The sequence below is a fragment of the Sycon ciliatum genome, chromosome 4 (genome assembly GCF_964019385.1).
Source record: "Sycon ciliatum chromosome 4, ocSycCili1.1, whole genome shotgun sequence".
NCBI lineage: Eukaryota > Metazoa > Porifera > Calcarea > Leucosolenida > Sycettidae > Sycon > Sycon ciliatum.
In genome coordinates this window covers 27,761,404-27,780,386 of record NC_088646.1, presented here as the reverse complement: position 1 = coordinate 27,780,386, position 18,983 = coordinate 27,761,404, and the positions used below count along the sequence as shown (strand labels likewise).

The 18,983-nt window shown below is 46.0% G+C and overlaps 2 protein-coding genes and 1 non-coding gene across 4 annotated transcripts in view; 2 read left to right on the top strand and 1 right to left on the bottom strand.

Annotated features, from left to right (window-relative positions):
• Window positions 1–7,160, bottom strand: part of LOC135815418 (peptide transporter family 1-like) — a 37,634-nt gene extending 30,474 nt beyond the window's left edge. Inside the window, exons 1-3 of the mRNA XM_065328712.1 lie at window positions 6,649–7,160; window positions 5,318–5,398; window positions 2,955–3,028 (exon numbers count right to left, since the gene is read on the bottom strand). Coding sequence (XP_065184784.1) covers window positions 2,955–3,028; window positions 5,318–5,398; window positions 6,649–6,700 — 207 coding nt within the window. The 5' untranslated portion in view covers window positions 6,701–7,160. The remainder of the gene's footprint in view (window positions 1–2,954; window positions 3,029–5,317; window positions 5,399–6,648) is intronic.
• Window positions 7,161–7,318: 158 nt separating this feature from the next.
• LOC135815417 (solute carrier family 15 member 2-like) overlaps window positions 7,319–18,983 on the top strand; it is a 29,694-nt gene continuing 18,029 nt past the window's right edge. Inside the window, exons 1-17 of one of the 2 annotated variants that reach the window (XM_065328711.1) lie at window positions 7,319–7,722; window positions 8,416–8,487; window positions 9,615–9,712; window positions 10,116–10,209; window positions 10,854–10,995; window positions 11,565–11,654; window positions 12,017–12,116; window positions 12,456–12,546; window positions 12,762–12,839; window positions 13,133–13,215; window positions 13,635–13,718; window positions 14,839–14,928; window positions 15,713–15,757; window positions 16,135–16,167; window positions 16,583–16,671; window positions 16,904–16,985; window positions 17,444–17,578. In XM_065328711.1, the coding sequence (XP_065184783.1) occupies window positions 7,677–7,722; window positions 8,416–8,487; window positions 9,615–9,712; window positions 10,116–10,209; window positions 10,854–10,995; window positions 11,565–11,654; window positions 12,017–12,116; window positions 12,456–12,546; window positions 12,762–12,839; window positions 13,133–13,215; window positions 13,635–13,718; window positions 14,839–14,928; window positions 15,713–15,757; window positions 16,135–16,167; window positions 16,583–16,671; window positions 16,904–16,985; window positions 17,444–17,578 (1,452 nt within the window). In that variant the 5' untranslated portion in view covers window positions 7,319–7,676. The remainder of the gene's footprint in view (window positions 7,723–8,415; window positions 8,488–9,614; window positions 9,713–10,115; window positions 10,210–10,853; window positions 10,996–11,564; window positions 11,655–12,016; window positions 12,117–12,455; window positions 12,547–12,761; window positions 12,840–13,132; window positions 13,216–13,634; window positions 13,719–14,838; window positions 14,929–15,712; window positions 15,758–16,134; window positions 16,168–16,582; window positions 16,672–16,903; window positions 16,986–17,443; window positions 17,579–18,983) is intronic. The other variant, XM_065328710.1, reaches the window with a different exon arrangement.
• Trnaa-ugc (transfer RNA alanine (anticodon UGC)) lies at window positions 9,928–9,999 on the top strand. Its single transcript has one exon. It is a non-coding gene; the product is annotated as a tRNA-Ala (tRNA).

The following is an 18,983-nucleotide window of genomic DNA, read 5'->3' as shown; positions in this document are numbered from 1 at the left end:
AAACCATGGGAGAAGTTCCACAGGACCTCTGGCCGAACTCATGTCGCCACTGCGACGAGGAAGTCGACAAAGCCTGGTTAGCCGTTGGGCTTCAGCAGGAGCATGTGGCAAGCATTGTAAACCATGCCCGGGTCGATTTCCAATCCCGCCATTTCCGAGCCTCATCAGCAGAGTGGATGCTGAACAGCAGGATGTTCCAGGAATTGGAGAATCTGTTCCACCCCCTGTGAATCGATCTCTTTGTAGCACGTCACAATCATCAGTTGTGCCGCTACATCAGTTGGCAGTTCAACCCATGGTGTCGGTGATACTGCCTTGCAGTGGTTCTGCAGCAATCTTTCGCACAGGAAGCAACGTGTGGTCACCAAGACCCAGCAAGGCCTGACATACAGCAGCAACAGGGGGTTCCGCAAGGCTCCGTCTTGGGGCTCTCTTCAATCTGTCGGTCGGAAAGCTCCCCTCTGTACCCCAGCACTGCAAGGCTCGACAGTACGCAGACGATGTCTCCCTTTACAATGCTGGCAAGAATGTTAAACAGTTGTGCAAGGAGCTGACAGAAGACATTGTCACAGTGAAAGAGTTTTTGGCGACCATAGGCTTACTGCTGAACCCTTCCAAGACCCAGTTTGTCGTATTCAAGTCAAAGTGCAAGTCCCTTGACCCTCGCGTCGCTCTACAACTGGGTGAGGTCACAATTAGCCAGTGTGCACACATTCGATACCTTGGCATTGTACTTGACGAACATCTCTCCTTTGGAGAGCACATTCGGCAACTAGAGCGGAAAGTTGGAAGTGAGTTAGGCATGTTCAGGAAAGTCCGAAATCACATGACGGTAACTGCAAAGCGTGCATTTTATATTTGTTCAATTCAGACAGTACTTGAGTATGGTAGTAACTCATTTGCTCATTGCTTGTCAGTCACTCTTCATGATCGTCTAGTCCGTCTTAGTAAAGCCTAGTTCATATTCGACGCAACGCTGACGGTACAGGACGTAAGGGCCTGTCGGGAAGGCTGCGGTGAGCTGTACGATTCGTACGACACGACGTGCAGCAGTCGTTGCGATGTTCAACGTCGAACGGCGCGAGTCATAAGGCACGGTCCGTGACGGGGTGACTTTCGGACCTAATTTCTCGTTTTTTGGGACTTCTTTTCAATTATTTCTCCTTGAAAGAAGCGGAATCAAGTTCACAATACCAGTTTTTCACGAAGACCAAAAAATTAGGCCTGAACGAGTTGTGGCATTCAAAAATAGCCCCCGGAAATGATAGAATAGTTCGTCTGTCACGCTCCTAAACTATCCCTAAATACAATAAGTGATAAGAGATCTTATCTTGCTGAAATTCAACTCAAGTCGTGCTGGCCATTCTGTGAGTTATCATGGGAAGTGCAGTGTTCGAGATGCTAACAATTTCCAAGTACGCATCGGGAGTAGTCAGCGCACGATGCCGTCCCCTGTTCACACTCAAATTTCAGCCGTTTTGTACGATTGCGTCCCCGCCTACGCCCGTCTACGGTATGAAAAGTTGAATCGATCCAACAACTCTTCCCGTCGTTTCCCGATCTGTACGGTAGTACGGTTGCGTTCCCGTTCCTGATGTTCACATTGGACGCCGTCAGACCGCCCCGTCGCTTCCCGTCGATCCTTACGTCGCGTCCCGTCGAATGTGAACTAGGCTTAATAGAGTTCTACGCATTGTGTTCAGTATGCCTCGTTTTCTGATGTATCCCTTATTAATGCACGCCATCACATTCTCCCTTTGTCTGTGCGCTATCAGTTCAAACTCTATATCCTAGTGTATCGTGTCCTGAATCAGTTCACTACTACTCTCCTTACTGATTGCTTTTGCCTTCGTTCTAATTCTACTCGTACCAATTCCTGCACTCACTCTTAGGTATCTTCATCTGTCACTCTACCACGAGCTAAAACTCGTTTTGGTCTCTTTTCAGTTTCTTTCATCAGTTCCGACCGGTGGAATGCACTCCCTGCTGCAGTCCGCTTATGCTCTTCACTGCACATAATCCGTAATTCAGTACTTTCACTTCCAGGGTACATTGTAAGTAGGCCTTAGGCCTGTGGGGATTGCCCTATCAAAAATTTGATAACAATAAATTAGTCGGTCAGTGTCGTGCAGTGTTATCGCATGCGCTGATTGTTTAGTAACTGGTGGTGTTAGTGGACAGTATAGCGTAACTTGTAGTTCCTTGGTCTTTCTCTTTTGTATAAAATAAATTAATAATAATAATAAATTATGATAACCCTCATCCAGACCACATTTCCAGACAGGACTTTCAACTGGTACCTTCGATTGCTCAATCACGACTAACCATCCAAATAAAATTACAAAATGCAATACAATACAAAGTTTCCTCTGAGACAAACTGTTCTTCTCCTCTTCTGTTCTTTGCCTGTACATCACCTGAGGAGATGGCACGAAAGTTCGCTTGTGAAACTTTATCAAAATGCTGGCGTTGAAGAACCTGAAGTATGTGCTCTTTCTTAGCGTTCTAACAATACGAAGTTTTTAATAAAATAATGATATACAAAAAAAACTTTAAAGACCATCCAACATTTTCCAAAAAATAATTTCAACTTGCCCTCTTTTTATTTTATTTTTACGATAAAGGCATTCTAACATCACATGTACATATACCGTATATTCTCTATTATAAGCGCCGTGCTTATATTTTTTCAACACCTCTCTACCCCGTGCTTATATTGGAGACCGCGCTTATATTGGAGACTGCGCTTATATTTCTTCAACCAATACAATCCATACAGAGCAAGAAGAAATACATGCTAGATATCATGCATGCAGCATTGATTTCCACCAAGACCGTGCTTATAATAGAGACTGTGCTTATAATGTTTCGAAAGGTGCTCACAGTGTGCTAGTATTAGAGACTGTGCTAGTAATGGAGACCTGTGCTTATAATAGAGAATATACGGTACTCACGAATACACGACCCCATGCTCTGCCGCTGATCTTGGGCTCGGCTGGATCAAATGCCGCCGCTGACCCTTTATTTCCTGTAGCAGTGCAGTGGACAGTGAAAAGGCACATGCACAGTAATAACCGTCACAACCTCAGACCACTGGAAAAACTCTATGGCTGACATGCAAAATAACTAGTAAAATACCGTTGTTACATGCCACATATGCATAGAGAAGCGCGAACTCGCTCAACTACTGCCACATTAACCATACCTGATGGTAACGATGATAGCTGTGGTGAGCACTGACCTGAAACGGCAGGAACTGCCATTGATTACGCTTCGGCCCAAGACTACTGCAATGGTTTCACTGGTCTGAGGAACTATGTGAGAAAGAACAAGAGCCTTTGGGGCAATCGTCAGTAGCAGTGCTGCCAGCCAACTGGGTCTGCTTTGCGTACTGCGACTTCTGATATTCCAGTGTTTTCGCGTACTGCCAATGTACTGCTGCATGCATTGCTTGTTTTTGACACTCATATGCTTGTCGGTGGCTGGAGTTGCTAGTGCAAAACATGTGGGACTTGTACCACAACATTATATTTTGTGCTACATGTAATAACAAGAGTACATAACCCCCCCAGAGTGTGCAACTCCCACATACCCTGTTGTCCCGACAGAATTTCAAGTTGACGTCATTATTTATGACGCAATGCTCCTTGCACCAGTGATTTACAACATGTGTACGGGTGTCAACGCATCACACGTTTTTCTTTGCAATAATTTGTACAGGATCGATCGGCTTCGGTCAACCACAGGTTCCGGATTCGTCTGATAATCCGTGTACAGTGCGCATTGCATCATCAAAATGACGTCAACTTGAAATTCTGTCGGGACAGCACCCATAGTGGCGTTGCACACTCTGGGGGGTTATGTACTCTTGGTAATAATGTAGTCGAAGCATGGCATGCACTCGCTTTGGCACAGGGATATACAACGCTCAGTTTGTGCTTGCCATGCTTCTACATACATATCTGTAGCCGATCAATCCTCTTCAATTTTCCGTACCATTTCGCTCAAATTCCGTACTGCGGATGAAGGAGTGATTGTCTGTACTTCGAAGTACAAATACGGAAAAAAATACGGAAGGTTGGCAGCACTGCAGTAGAAGACAGTGGATTGGCGTGTAATTAGAACCAGCTATGATCTATTTACATGGACAGAGACAAAAGGTGGTAGCCACAAAAGCTGATCTAGGAGGCGAATATTCTAGCGCAGAATGCACGCATGCATCTGTGTGTAGGTGTGTGTGTGTGGAGGGGGGGGGGGGGGGCACAATGTGACAGATCACCAGTGTAAATAGTTGCTAGGCGACACCATTCTAGCTGCTGATATTGGTACATAGCCACTAGTGCCAGACAACTAAACATGTGAAACAATAAAGGAAATGTGTATGTGAATGAGCCCTTCCATCTCGTGGGTCATGTTACCTACTGGCATGTACAGAGCTTGCACAAATTACTTGGCCCCACATCGATCGGTGAACTCTCAGGCTGTAATAACACCAGTGTGTTACACTGTCAGCATGAACATTACGGGTGATATAAGCTCTACATGTATAACCAACGCCAACCAACCCTTTTTGCACATAGCCAAGTATGCTAAAATTGCACTGTTGGTGCAATCTCTACTCCTCACCTCCCACTTTCCTTTCCTTCTTACATACTTGTACATTGTACACTTTGGTCGTTGTTACTTGGCATGTACATGTAGGTGAATTTTTCACTTGAGGTCTCTCCAAAGAAACTTGCTCCTAATGAAGCGGGTTGCAACTGACAAATGGCCGATTGGTATATGGTACATCAGCTTAGATCTGTAATCGGATGATGAGAGTATCCAATGAAGAGCGTGAATAGTGTCCTGAACCTGGGTAACCCTGAGAGTCCTATCCATGGCCTTAAGTTAGCTCTACCAGCGTGGACTAATACTACGTCTACTTTGGGTCACAGTTTGCAGCTATCATGCATGCCCATGACGGACGCCATGACATGGGTAACTGAAAGGACAAGCATGAGGATGACAACCCAAGGAAGGTACTCTATACTCTACATAGAACTAGGTCTCATTGTGTTACGGGAGAGAGAGAGAGAGAGAGAGAGAGAGAGAGAGAGAGAGAGAGAGAGAGGGGGGGGGGGGATACAATCAGTGCAAATACGACATACATGTGCATCAATTCCACCCACTCTCTCTCCCCAATTGCGACGATGAAATCAAAAAATCATAAAATTATTAAGAAGGCATTTCCCCCATTGTAAGTAAGACGTGAAAGTCACACAGTGCGCGGCTGACATGCAGGAACAGTTGACCGTACAGACAGCAGGAAACTCACCACGCGATGCCGAGAAGGACTTTGTCGATACTGAATCACCGATACCACCATCACCAGTCAGTGCCGTCTCTCTTTCATCTCCTGCGCACCGGGAAACGATTGAAATCAAACGCACGGCAGGGCTGACTGGGTGGTAGTTGGGATTGTACAGCCGTTAGCAATGTAGTGGTGTCGGGCTGCATAGCTAGCCCTGCAATGCTAGCCTTGTGTGACAGTATTGTGATACACAGGAACGCTGACAGTATTCAGGGACATGTCACGTACTCCAAAGAGGTATGATTTCATGAAAAATGTTGAGAGAAACTTGACTTTAATAGGGGCCAGCCAAGGTTACACTCCTTTTTTATACAAAAAGTTTTCATTGTGGTGGGGGGGGGGGGGGTTCGAAAATAAACCCAGTCAAATGGATAGTGCCAATTAAAATCAATATATTCCTGCAGGTAAAAGGACTTTGTCAAAGGGACTGGCAGTGGTACATTCAGATGGGGGTAAGAGCAGGGGCAGAAGCAGGGGCCGCCTGGGCTCCTCCTGTTGAAATCTACACCCTGGCTTACGACGGGAGCAGTGATGGTACAGTTGATACTCTTAGGAAAAAACAGTAATGCTATTCTAGTACTTTGTACTTGCACGCTACTTGTAACTTGTGTATCAACATGTTAGCTACTGCGGGAAAAAACGTTATGCACCATTGCTAGCTAATGTATGGTGACCAACAATTGCGACCTATATGTATCAAGTGCAGTGGCTTTCATTCAAGGTTCTCTAAAAGCCCCCCGGACCTCTCCCCTAAATCTGCTTACCGGTACACATATTGCATGGGCGTCGGAACTAGTGCGGCAAATGATTTAATCTTGTGATTTTTGAAGTAATAAAATATTATGGGATATTTATGATGAAGAAAGGAAAAGGACAAAATGTTACGAGTTATGACAAACTGTCCGCCAACGTAACCAGATCTTATACAGTCAGCGAGCGAGTTCAACTATGGGATATTTGGACCGGATTTCCCAAAACTTACCAGGGCAGGACCCCGGACCCCCACCTCTTCATGGCCAAACCAGTGTGGAATACCTTCTGACGCCCTTGATACCGTGACAGAATCCTACTCATCATCGTTCTAATAACTTATTGCATAATTATGATCAGTCACCACCACTGCACAAAGGCCGTTGACGCTGCAAATTTCTGCACTCACATCACCATCACCACAGCGAGGACAATTCCGGTAATTGTAATTGTAGTGTGAATTCTATCCCTGTTCGTGTGTTAGGGGTGGGAGGTGTAGTGAAGTCTAGTTTTAGCCAAGAATTTCAATAAATTTAAAAACTGACCTTCATCATGTTCTTCCTCCAGCGTGTGATACTGCGTGAGTTGCACTGCCATAGCGCCTACACCGTCATCTGGCGTTAGCAGTTACTGTGAGCATTGAGTAAGTACTACAATAACTATTAGTGTTAGCGTCAGCGGCTAAAGTGGCTCCCCAGAGAACCAACTGGGGGCTGGGGGGACTGGCCGTCAGCAGTAGTGGCAGTGCTCTTGCAGCCTGAGATGCGACGAGCGTCGAAGCTGTGACTGTCACTGATTGATCATAGAAGAAGAAAGCTCGTTTCAATACTATCAAGTATGAGCTTGTCCATGTTGACAGCGAGGAAAAATATTTTGTTGATTTATCGTTTCAGTTTTATTCTGCCGCATCTAAAACAAAGTTAAAATTTAATTACAAAGTACTTCGGGCACACGCTCGGATCTGGCAGCTTCACTTCACGGTCTTCATCCTCGAGTCAAGGCTTGATGAAAGGACTCGTGATGGATCCATGAACCGGAGTCTGTACTCCGTCTCGGAAACAACAGATCAGCCTCGCAGCGCAGGTGTGTGTGTGTCGAGTTTTTATTTTCTCTGTTCGGCTCAGCTTTGTTTGAATTTTTCTGCTGTCTTCCACGTGACGACCGGTAATGACAATCGTCATTATGTACGCATGACATGTCCGCCCAGTCACTCCGGTGCGACCCCCGAGTCAGATGAGGCCTGGCTGGAAGCAAGACTCCTCTGGACTGGATCGGAGTGGAGACTTGAGCTTGCTTGAAATTTTTGGGTCTGGTGTCTGTGTGCTTGTTTCCCTGTCGATCAAGGACGTCATCTGGACAGGTTGCATGCACACGCGGGACTAAACTAAAGCACTCTTGCAGTAGACTCTTTCCAGAGCACATGCCAGACCGGCTCAAGTGACGTGTATGGGGATCGGCTTCTCTGTCACTAGTGTGTGGCACTAATAATCATTCGTCTTCACATGTGTCGGTGTTGGTGAAGAAGCTGATCAGAGTGGTCTGACGGGGAAATCTGTTCCCCATTCTGGGGAAGATGACGAGTCGAGCGAAGCAATACCACTCGCTTGACGAGGACGCTGGTAGGTGCACGTCGATACATAAGTATTTTTCCTTCGTTTAGTGTGTAAACTGTAAGATCTAGGAATCCGATAATCGATAGTTTGTATTTTCACTCCATGGGATTTTCAAAATTATACTTCCCGTATACATGTGTGTGTGCGTGTGTTCTACTCCCGAAAAACCCTTTGTCATCCAGACACGGAAAGAGCACATTTCGCACTGTAGCACGGTATGCACTCTTATTCCGTAACTTGTTGTTCTTCTCTGATCGAGTCTCTCACGTGTGACATGCCAGCAGCACATCCACTTTTTAATTGTTGGTAAAAGCTGTAGGGTTTATATGAGCACACTAGACTCGGGCTTCCAAGAACACATGCAGCCTGAAAAAAAAATTAAAAAATTAGTAGCTGAAGCTAATGCATGCCCCATTCACCCTCACACATGATACAGGCCCCAGTACGAAATCACTTAGGTCCCCCAGAATTGATTCGTTGTCTCGGCTGCAATAGGGTCGCTCGGTCGGGCTATTGTCTTTCTTTCTAAGCGTGTGCGAGCACGTGTGGATGTAGGTGTGCCCATATAAGCGGTTCCTACATGTGCGGAGGCTGTTTCCTGGCGAATGTTACTGCTGATTGCGATCTATCATCACTATGTTTTTAAAACTGCACTGCATTCACGAGCGGTTCTGTTCTTACCGGCGTTGTTCTGTGCAGAGGCTGAGACATCTTTGCGCAGCGTGGACAACAGCAATGGACCGTTCGCTGCGCAGACAATGCGTGAAGAGAGTGAGTAATAACAATAATAATAATAATAGTTACAGTTCGCATGTCACTCATGGAAGGATCCATGGGCTTTAACGCATCTGTCAATGAAATCCGGGCAGAAGAGTGAGTAAACACGGGGGTTTCCGTTATGCAGAGGCTGAGCTACAGCTGCAGCTATTATAGTTCAGTGCTGCTCGATGAAATCCGATCGTGTGAGTCAAGTTTAGAGTCCTGCATCAGTACAGTGCCCAGTGTTCACAGTTCTGAGGCAGTACAGTGCCCAGTGTGACATTGACTCGCATAGTCTGATTGCATTGTGCAGCACTGTTGAATCCTTTCTCAGAAATGCCTGTGCTAAGGTACAGTCCACCTTGCGAATTACGATCCGTCATCGTGCACGAGAAAAGTGTCGTTATTCGCGAGTTGTCGTTCCAGGTATTCGTGAGCTTGGAAGTATGCAGGCAAATGGTGACTGGGGGCTAAAGATTGTGTTGTAATTTGTGAGTTGTCGTACCCGAGGTCGTTATTCACAAGGTTGACTATACACTGTTTGGACACACAACACATAGGATCTGCATTGTCCCTGATGCAGCGTTTTGGCCAGTGAAGTCCGAACGCTCGCTTGAGAGCTGCTTTGCGAGTTGCATCACCCGTGGGGTGTGAACTGAGCTCCGTTTCAGAGCTGCAGAGTGCCGGGGGCTGCTTGTCTTGGGGTGCAGAAATGGTGCCCCATGGTCACATGCCACTGGCCAACGCTGCAGTGCTCACTCTACATGTACTGTATTTAAAGTACTTCTGGAAGTTTAACGTTTTAAAAAAGTAATCGTGTCCGTTCCCAGACACCCCACCACTCTTTAAAAACTGGTTGAGATATAAAGACACCTCTCGAATAAAAGCCCCATTCTGAGTATTCTAATAGTTCAATGCTGGCAGCCCATATAATGATATATGGCATTGATCAGATTGAAAATACATGCCGGTATGCATAGGTTAATGAAATGATAAAGTCTTGAATAGTAGCCTCCTCAAAGTGGGCACTGAAAAACTTTAACCCATCCCAGTCTTTTAATCGGGTGAGTGCAGGTATGTCTTGTAGTTAATGGTCGTGAATAATAAACATGCGATGCGTTTGGTTGTCTATCTTGCAGAAACTAATCTTGTCAGCAGTGGCAAGCTAACAGCATCGGGCCGCCAGGATGGCTTCAATGACCCAAAGATTAGCGGCAAGGCCTGGGGCCGTGTCTATGTGAGTAGCAAGTGTAAGATAAGAGTGCATGATCCAGAGTTTACAACTCCAGAAGAAATGTTTGTAACTTTGTATACCATACAGGGAAGGTCAAATGAACTTTGAAAGCAAAATAAGACAGCATTTGCTGCCTGGTTCACATTGAGATGGAAACAATTATTTTCATCATCCATCTTGCGTAGTATGTGTGCCTGGTTATTTTATTTTGTGTGCATGGGGGTTTAGCTCAGTAGTAGAGCGCTCGCTTTGCATGCGAGAGGCCATGGGTTCGAACCCCATATCCTCCATTTTTTGTTTGGTTTTCATCCCGTTGTCACCATGTGAAAAACATCTTGTCGATATTTCCTACCAAGTTTAATTGTCTTTTATTGTCGTTCTCCGTTCTCATCTTTTTCTTGTTCAGAAATTCTTCTCAGGCATTCGAGAGTACCCAAAGTCGATCATGTTCATTGTGGGAAATGAATTCTGTGAACGGTTCACTTACTATGGACTGCGAGGTAGGTGTTGAAAAGTAGTCCAATAGATTCGTTGTCACGATGCTTGATAGCGGGTAAGCGGTATCCTTGGTGGTGCTGTTGGGATTAATCTTGACTCCACAACAACTGTGTTTGTTGTGGTGTTTTTGGAGGCAGATGCGCAGCGTGTTGTTACACCTGATCAGACCACCGGGTAATACCGATTAGGCTACAGTAACACAGGGTCCTTATAACAGTTACTTGAGTAGGAATTGTGTGTCTGGGTAGGAACTCAATGCTAAGCATATACTCACTGAATTCTACAAACAAGGCTCGTACATCCATTCACGCATGCCCCCTCCCCCTCTCTCTCTCCTTCAGACATGACACTTTTTTTGGAACTCTATTTTTCTGACATCTCTCTGAAGGCAATACTCCCCGAAAAGGATTGAGCACACACTGCATGTACATCCGCGAGGAAACTCGCGTCACAGAATACCACGGAACAAAGTGTCACGGTACAGGTCTTTCGGTGTTATGAAATTATGTAGCTAGGCTATCAACTATATCCGATTTCTCTCTATCTCTCTCTTTCTCTCTCTCTCTCTCTCTCTCTCTCTCTCTCTCTCTCTCTCTCTCTCTCTCTCTTTCTCTTTTCTTCTCCTGCACTCGTGTCTGCATGGCAGCTGTCCTAGTGCTGTATCTAACAGAGCACATGGGTTATGAAGACAACACGGCAACTGCTCTGTACCACGCATTCATCATGCTCTGCTACATGTCACCCGTTATCGGTGCCATGATTGCCGACGGCTGGCTGGGCAAGTATAAGTAAGTTACAGTTTAAAATATATAGCATGCAGCAGCTATAGGTACAGAGGAGATTTGATTACATCATGCATTGCATCATACATTGCATCATGCCTGCACATGACTGCCTTGTGCAGTAGACTACTGGATGACAGATGCCCAAATTTGGATGAAATCTGCTCAGGCTGAGTGATAGTTGTGCTGTACAGGTGCATATGTGAGGGTGTTCTGGTTGGCAAGAGTTGCCAACCAGCCAACCAGAATACCTGTGTATTTTTGTGGCGGATATAGCTGATCTTGGATGTAGTTTGTAGCCACCACAACAAAACTCTACACCCAAGGGTGTACAACCCCTGACTCTGGCACTGATGCGGCACGGTACTTGCTTTGCAGTTTACACTATACTTAACAATCGTAAATTTATGACTGCACCTATTACACCTGTTGTACTTATGCATTTGCCATGGGTGCAGGGGCTTTACGCAGCTCGGTACACGTACATGTATTATCCCAGAATTGAGCAAGAGGTGAGCAGCTCATCTGGCATTGTTCTTGCTGCTCTGTGCACTTGTTACTCGTATTCTTGCTAGGACAATCCTTGCTCTGTCCGTGGTATACGCTTTCGGCAACATTGTGCTAGCAGGCACATCAGCACCTCTAGGCAGTGAGACAGCTACAAAGTGAGTATCATACGTGTGTAACTCCACCACTCTCATCAGCCGTCTTTTCGTGAAGTGACTGTCGACCTTAGTAGCGTACATGTATTGTCAATTTCTCACCCACTGTATTTTCCGGTCTCAGAGCTGCACGGGGATACAAGCTGCGGCTAACTATGAAAGGTGGTGGTGCTTTCGTGTGCAAAATCGTGTTTGTACTCATTCCATGTTGGGTTTATAAAGTTAAATTTCGTATGGTTTCGCGGAGATTTATGTAAGTTTGCAAGCCCAGGTCACTCACTAGTGTATGTTTGTGCATGCATGTGTGCATGCGCGTCCGTGTATGCACACATGTTGGTTGATGGTCGTGTTGGTTTCTGTTGTAGAGTGGTTCCCTTGGCAGGGTTATTACTCATAGCATTCGGAACGGGCGGAATTAAACCATGCGTAGCAGCATTTGGTGGTGATCAATTCAGAGATGACCAGGTGGGTGCCGCATGGTTTTGTTATTAATTTTTGGAAATGGCAGAATTCAGGAAATGAATGATCATGCATGTACAGTAATTGGGTAATAGGAGTGACAACATCGCATATTATGCTTTGTTTCAAGTGGCAAATCAGTGCTTGTGATGTGACTCTATACACAGGAACTCGAATTATGACATACTCGCGTAACCTCTATGTTGCTTTGGAGATTAGCGATGAATGGTATAGTACATGTATAATAATTTGGTGGGTTGATGAGTGGATGAGCAAGTGTACTAGTGTTGCGACTGCTGTATGATCTAAGTTTTGATTTTTTTTGATCTGTTCTATTATGTGTAGGTACATTTGCTGCAGCGTTACTTCTCGATATTCTATTTCTCTATCAACGCTGGCAGCGTGTTGTCCACCTTCTTGTCTCCATATCTTAGAGGTCAGTGTGAATGTCCAGTGTATCAACTGTCTCGATCAGTCTCAGGCAGTGTTACTCGCTTAAAGCCTGTTGTGGAATAGTGTCATCTGCTATGTTCTTGGAGTACAGTGCAGACAGTGGGTTGGGTGGTTCTATTCGTTGATTGCCATAGAGAACACAATGACCTGATTCTCGGTGAGTTCTCTCCTTGTTTTCCTTGTTTTCCTTTCTCGCAGCGAACACCAGCTGCTTTGATGCTGACTGCTACATGTATGCGTTTGGCTTGCCAGCCATTCTGATGATCATCGCCATTGGTAAGTGGACCGACTGCCACTGGCGTGTTTGCATGAAAAGGAACATAATGCTACTAGCATGATTGCGTTGAGTTGTCTTGTATGGAATCTGACTACTGGCCGTGGGCTTTGTTGTTATTGTTGTGGCATGCAATGCATGTGTATTGAATGCACCAGCACCACTTTTAGGAGCATCGATTTCTAGGAGCATGCTGCTTAGCATGCAGTGTGCTGCGGGGATGGTTCTGCCCTTGATAAACACCTTTCGCCGTTGTTTTCGTTGATGTTGTCGTTAATGCTCTTGTTCTGCTTAGGCATCTTCATGGCTGGCAATCGCTTCTACGTGAAGAGAGAACCGGCTGGCAATGTGATTGCGCAGGTAGCCAAAGCCATTGCGGTGAGTGGACAATTGACATCTGTCCGTCTATACAACACTGTGTGGCCGTGGGTGCACGGGTGCTAGTGCAAGTGCTTACTAAACATGTACATGTACAGCTGTACTTCAAAATATAGAATGCAGAGTGGGACTAAGCAATCCTGTGTCTACCGGTACATTGATTCTTTGTCACTTGTTAGAACATTCCGCTTCTTCATATACGTAGATACGAGGCGAAGGCTTCTAATGTCTCTCTATTCTGACTGGTGTTCTCTCTCTCTCTCTCTCTCTCTCTCTCTCTCTCTCTCTCTCTCTCTCTCTCTCTCTCTCTCTCTCTCTCTCTCTCTCTCTCTCTCTCTCTCTCTCTCTCTGTTATAGTGCACAAACTGTGAATTTGCCGTTGATATGTATGTTGTTTGTTCTTGGTTGTTGTGGTGTAGCTTGGTGTACGTGGAAGCTTTGCTAATCGTAACAACCTTGAGAAGAAAGAGCACTGGCTATACTGGGCAGAGACCCGATATGAGGTATGGCCGCATAGATCTACTTCAAACTATTTATTTTTCAAGAAGTGACGAATTGAAAAGAATCAAATGTAGAGTAAAGAAAATGTATTGTTGAACTAGCTAGTCTATCAAGCCGTTCTCTCACCTAAGCATGTGTGTACTGACATTTGTAGGACTGCTAGTAAGCTAGTCTGCAGGATTGGCTAAGGTGTGAGAAGTGAGATTTAGTGAATCCCAGTGGTGATGCACACTAGCTTGCAGACCTCATCAAGACTGGCATTGCTTGTTGTTGTCCAGCATGGTACAGTGTACTCCGGTGTTGATAGCTGGTGAATAATGAGCCATGTGTGGATACAATAGGGCTTGAACGTGCTACGTCACAGCATAGCAACAATTTCAAAAATTCAAAAACTGGATCCACTTGGATCCAGTTTTTGTATGGATCCAAGCACATTTCAAGCGGTCTTACCCACAGCATGGTGATGTAGCCAGTGAAACTGACTGATTTGGCTACTGGTGGCGAAATAAAAGTCACACCTGCATGCGACATGAGTGGGTTGCTATGCACCCACATACTTAGGCAATAGCAAAGTCACACCTTAGTGGATCCAAAAATAGAAATCTGATGTCAACTTACTACTCCCTGGCCGTTTTGACGTCATCACTTTCAAGCCCTATAGGGCCAACGTTATTGAGTTGGGTGTATTTTCACTTTTCAGAAGGCTAGTCACTCAGCTCAGCAGAAACAATTGAAGAATGTTACTATTTAGTATTTAATACCAGCAACCATGGAGATAGATGTGGAGCAACGGCATTGGAAGAAAAATGAGAACTGCTTTTGAGGATCATGGAAGCACCAGCAAGCCGGTGTTAAATCCGTTATGTCGGACATAATAATACAGCGTTCCAATCCAGAAAGAGACTACTCTCACGAAGAAAGGATAGTCTTTGTCTTACTCACTCTCCATCAGGGGTTCTTTGGCAACCAATAGAAACGACCAGCCTTGCGGGACAGGGTTTTGTCACCATTTAACCGGTTTCCATGGTTATCCAAGGTGTTGACCTTCATGGACAAGGTATATTCTACTTGACAGGAGCTGAATGGTGCGTATGTTTGTTGTCTATCTGTGTGTGTGTGTAGCGCTCCTTTCTGGATGGCGTCCGTGATGTTCTGCGAGTCATTGTTCTGCTGATACCGGTGCCGATCTTCTGGACGTTGTTTGATCAAACGGTAAAAAGACACACGCACACGTGCACACACACACACACACACACACACACACACATGCACACGCGTGTAAGCACAAACTCACACCCATACGCTTGTTCTTGTACTTGCTCACTGCCAGGAGCTGATCACGTGGGTTTCTCCAGGAGAGGGGAGGGCGATTTGAAAGAAATCTAGGAAAGTCTGCTCAACTGGCTATTGAACTGCCCTACAGCCTATGCCCCTTGTCATCCCAATGGTGGACTTGGAAATTATCCCAATTATGAAGTCGCCACACCACAGTATAAAGACAAGGTGCAGAAAAGGATGGACGGCATAAGGGTATCTAGGTGGTAGCCAATGAAATCTGGACTTGAGAATAGAGCAGCAGTGTCAAGCAACGTGCAACCTTGTATGCATGCACTATAGCTGCGCATCAGATTGTGACCCTAACCCATCCAACCCTTGCTGCAATCCTCCCAACCCTGTACATTACGCTACAATTCTATAGAGGTTGTGTGATTACATCATCACTCACGCTGCTGTGTATAGAGTGACATCACAATGCACAAGCACTGATTGGCCACTCAATATAAAACATGATGGTCACTGGTGTCATTCGATAGACCTCTGTGTTGTACTGCAGAATACCAATCAACGGCTGGCACCAGTGCGCATATCGTCACAGCATAGCGCACAGTCATTGTGTTTGTGTGCTGTATCCTTCACTATACTATAATGTGGCTTTCTTTGTGGCACGTGTTTACTCTGATATTGTCCAACTGTGTGTTGCTGCTGCTGTGCTCAGGGTTCTCGCTGGACTCTGCAGGCCAAACGAATGAACGGCAAGCTGGTGAGTTCATCTTGCAGTTGGGTGTGATGGTGGTCATTTGGCATGCATGTATAACTCACCAAACATCCCGTTGGGGTTATTGCGTGCACTGGATATTATTTAGGTGTTAGCAATGAAACGCCTTTTAGCAAAATTTGAGTTAGGCCCACTACGTAACGTTTACTGCATGCGTTGTAGTTATAAGTGCTGTTCTGTTGAAATTGGAAAGTTTTTTTTCGGATCGCTTTTCAGATAATGTTGGATAGATCAGACAATTTGGCAGCAATGCGTATTCCGTGTCTTTGTGGGTGGGTGCCTGTCTGCGCCTGTGCCCGTATGTGTCCATGTGTGTGCGTGTGTGGGCGTGTGTGTGCGTGCGCGCGCGCGTGTGTGTACAGGGTAGTGCTGTCATTGAGCCAGATCAGATGCAGGTGAGTCCTACTGTACTTCAAGTAGAAACCAAACACATGTGCCTGTGCGGCTCTCGTTAGCAGCAGAAGAAAGCGCACGGCTGCTGAATCCACTTCATGTTGCTGAAGACGTGTATTGTGCTGTGCTTTGCTCAACTTAGAAGAGGAGTTAGAATAGACATAATAATGTGGCTGCTGGTCCTGAGCTGCTGAATCTGCTCAATTCTGTTTCTCCGCTTTTTGAACCCGTGTCTGCAATCTGCATGCAACTTTAGTTTCTGACCCTAGCACAATGACATTGTAGGCCACTGTGCGCATTGTCGTCAACCTGTGTGTGTGTGTGTGTGTGTGTGTATGTGTGTGTGTGTGTGTGTGTGTGTGTGTGTGTGTGTGTGTGTGTTTGTTTGCTGTTTCTGCTGTTGGCCACGGTGGATAGGTTGCTAATTCTATTCTCATCCTGGTGTTTATCCCGCTGTTCGAGTCCGTCGTTTACCCGGCGCTGCGCTTCTGTCGCCTGCCAATGCGGTAAGTGGCTGTTGTCCCCTTTCCTTTCCACCGACTCAGTGGATCGTCCGACGTCGGCTTGTAGCACTGCGTTTCGTGAAACTTCCCGAACTTCCTATGAGCTTGTCTGATCTGGTTATCGTATCCGATTATCGTATTCCATTCAACCTTGTGGAACCATGTACACCAGTGAATAGTGTAGTAGTGATCACAGCATGGTCATGTCCTCTCCTTCCATTATTCTTGTGTACAGGCCGCTGCAGAGAATGTCAACGGGAATGATATTCGCTGCGCTGTCTTTCGTCGTGGCTGCTTTTGTGCAAATTCGACTGGAGGTGAGCTACAAGTGTAGTGATGTACATTGCGATGACATCATGTCACAAGGCGGAGGACACATTGCGTGGAAAACAGTGTTCCTTACTGCAACCATTAACCGGTTGGTAGAATGTCGGTCTTGCGACCATATGAACCATATGGGGCTGTGCCTCGGTTCAGACCCTCTTTATTCTATTCAGCGGGGGGGGGGGGGGGGGGGGGGGGGGGCATAGGAAATTCCCTGATCCTCTTGTGAGTTGAAATCTGGTTTATGGTTGCAGTTTATGGTTGCAGTCAGGAACACTGTTTTCCATAGTGTAGTGATCTGCTATAGTGGAGTACATATGTACTGATGTCACCGTGATAGAAGATATCCTCCTATTGATGCATGTGCTATGGCTCTGTGATAGGTACCGTTGTGAGTCTTGTGACAGCTTTATGATGATAGTATATGTGTTACTGTATGTCTCGCTGCTAGGATGCCACCGACGCCTTCCCAGCGAGCACGGTATCTCGCTTCCGCGTGATCAACGCTCTGCCATCTGGCATGGACGTAACAATCACCAACCTGGAAGGAAATGCAGCCTTCAACGAGAGTGTGCTTTATGGCCAGGTGAGCATGTGTGATCTGCGGCCAGCTCGGTTTCAGCATGAAATATTATCAGCCTGCAGACCTCAACTGAAACAAGTAGAGTGTCTGTACAGTCCAGCATTGTTCAGTGTGCAGTCCTGGTATCAAATTGACCACCGCTCTGTATTCTCCTTTTCAAAGGTGGGATGAGGTCTTTGAAACCTCTGCTCATCTCTGTAGATTTTTACTTTCTACACCAGCCTGTGAACAAAGTTGGCTCAGCTTGGTAGAAAGGCAGCGGAAGTCATTCGTATGCAGCTGAATGGTGTCGATGTGCTATGTGCTTTACGGCCTCCTTTGTGAGCACAGAGTCTATTGCTGCTGCTGTAGTATCCATCTGCTGCTTCTTTCCGGTGGGGCTGTGGTACTGGTAGTTTATGTAGAGATAAACGTGATGTGCTATGCCGCTATCATGCAGCCATGTGACTAATAGCTGCACTGACAGGCAGGATTGTGAGCCATGGCATGCATGAATTTATGACCAGTGGTGGCTCATGACGAATTCTCACTATAATCACAGGGGCGTAGCAGCCGCTCCGGCCGGTCCGGCTTGGCCGGACCACTTTTTCGCCCGACCACGACCACCATAGTAAAACAATGCCAAAAGTGCAGAGAATGCAGGATTTTGCACCCTAATTTCAAAAAAATCCGCGGGGAGATCCCCCCCCCCCCTGGCCGGACCACTGCCAACGGCGGTGCTACGCGCCTGAATCAACCAGCCATAATACATGGCATGACTTGTTAGCATCAGATCAAGGGATAGCCTCTGCGTGAAATGAACATGCTGTGAACTGCAGTGTTTTAGCTAGGGGTGAAAGGGGTGATCCGGGTAACCCGGGTACCCGTCTGTTTAGCTGCTGATCCGTTAGCAAACGAGTAGCCGATAGTCTTGAAGGATTGTAGGGTACAGTGTTAGAAGTTTGCTTGTACAGTTGTACAGTTCAGTGCACAGTTTTGAGTGTGTTTTTCCTCGTTCAATCGTGCTACATATCACGGTATCCATTGTAGCTACGACAATTTCGACTGTTAGCATGTAGCGCAGTGACTGTGCACACTGTGCTTGTCGCGGTGTAGTGTACTTGTATGACTTCGCATATCCTCCCGGCGTGAAATCCGGAAGGCTGCTGTAGCAATCGTTGCCCGAAAATCGCTCTCCTATCAGAATGCCTGCAAAAGACATGTTGTGCTTACGATCCCAAGCAAATGCAATGTTTTTGGAAAAAGTATGGCAGATAAAGGGTACCCGATAACCCGCCCGTTAAGCCAGATACCCGTTTGTTACCTTAAAGGGTAACCGTTTCACCCCTAGTTTTAGCACAACTTGTAGTAAGTCTTGGTATGCCGGGCACTTTCTCAACTTACAGCTATGAGCAGTAGTGTACGGCTA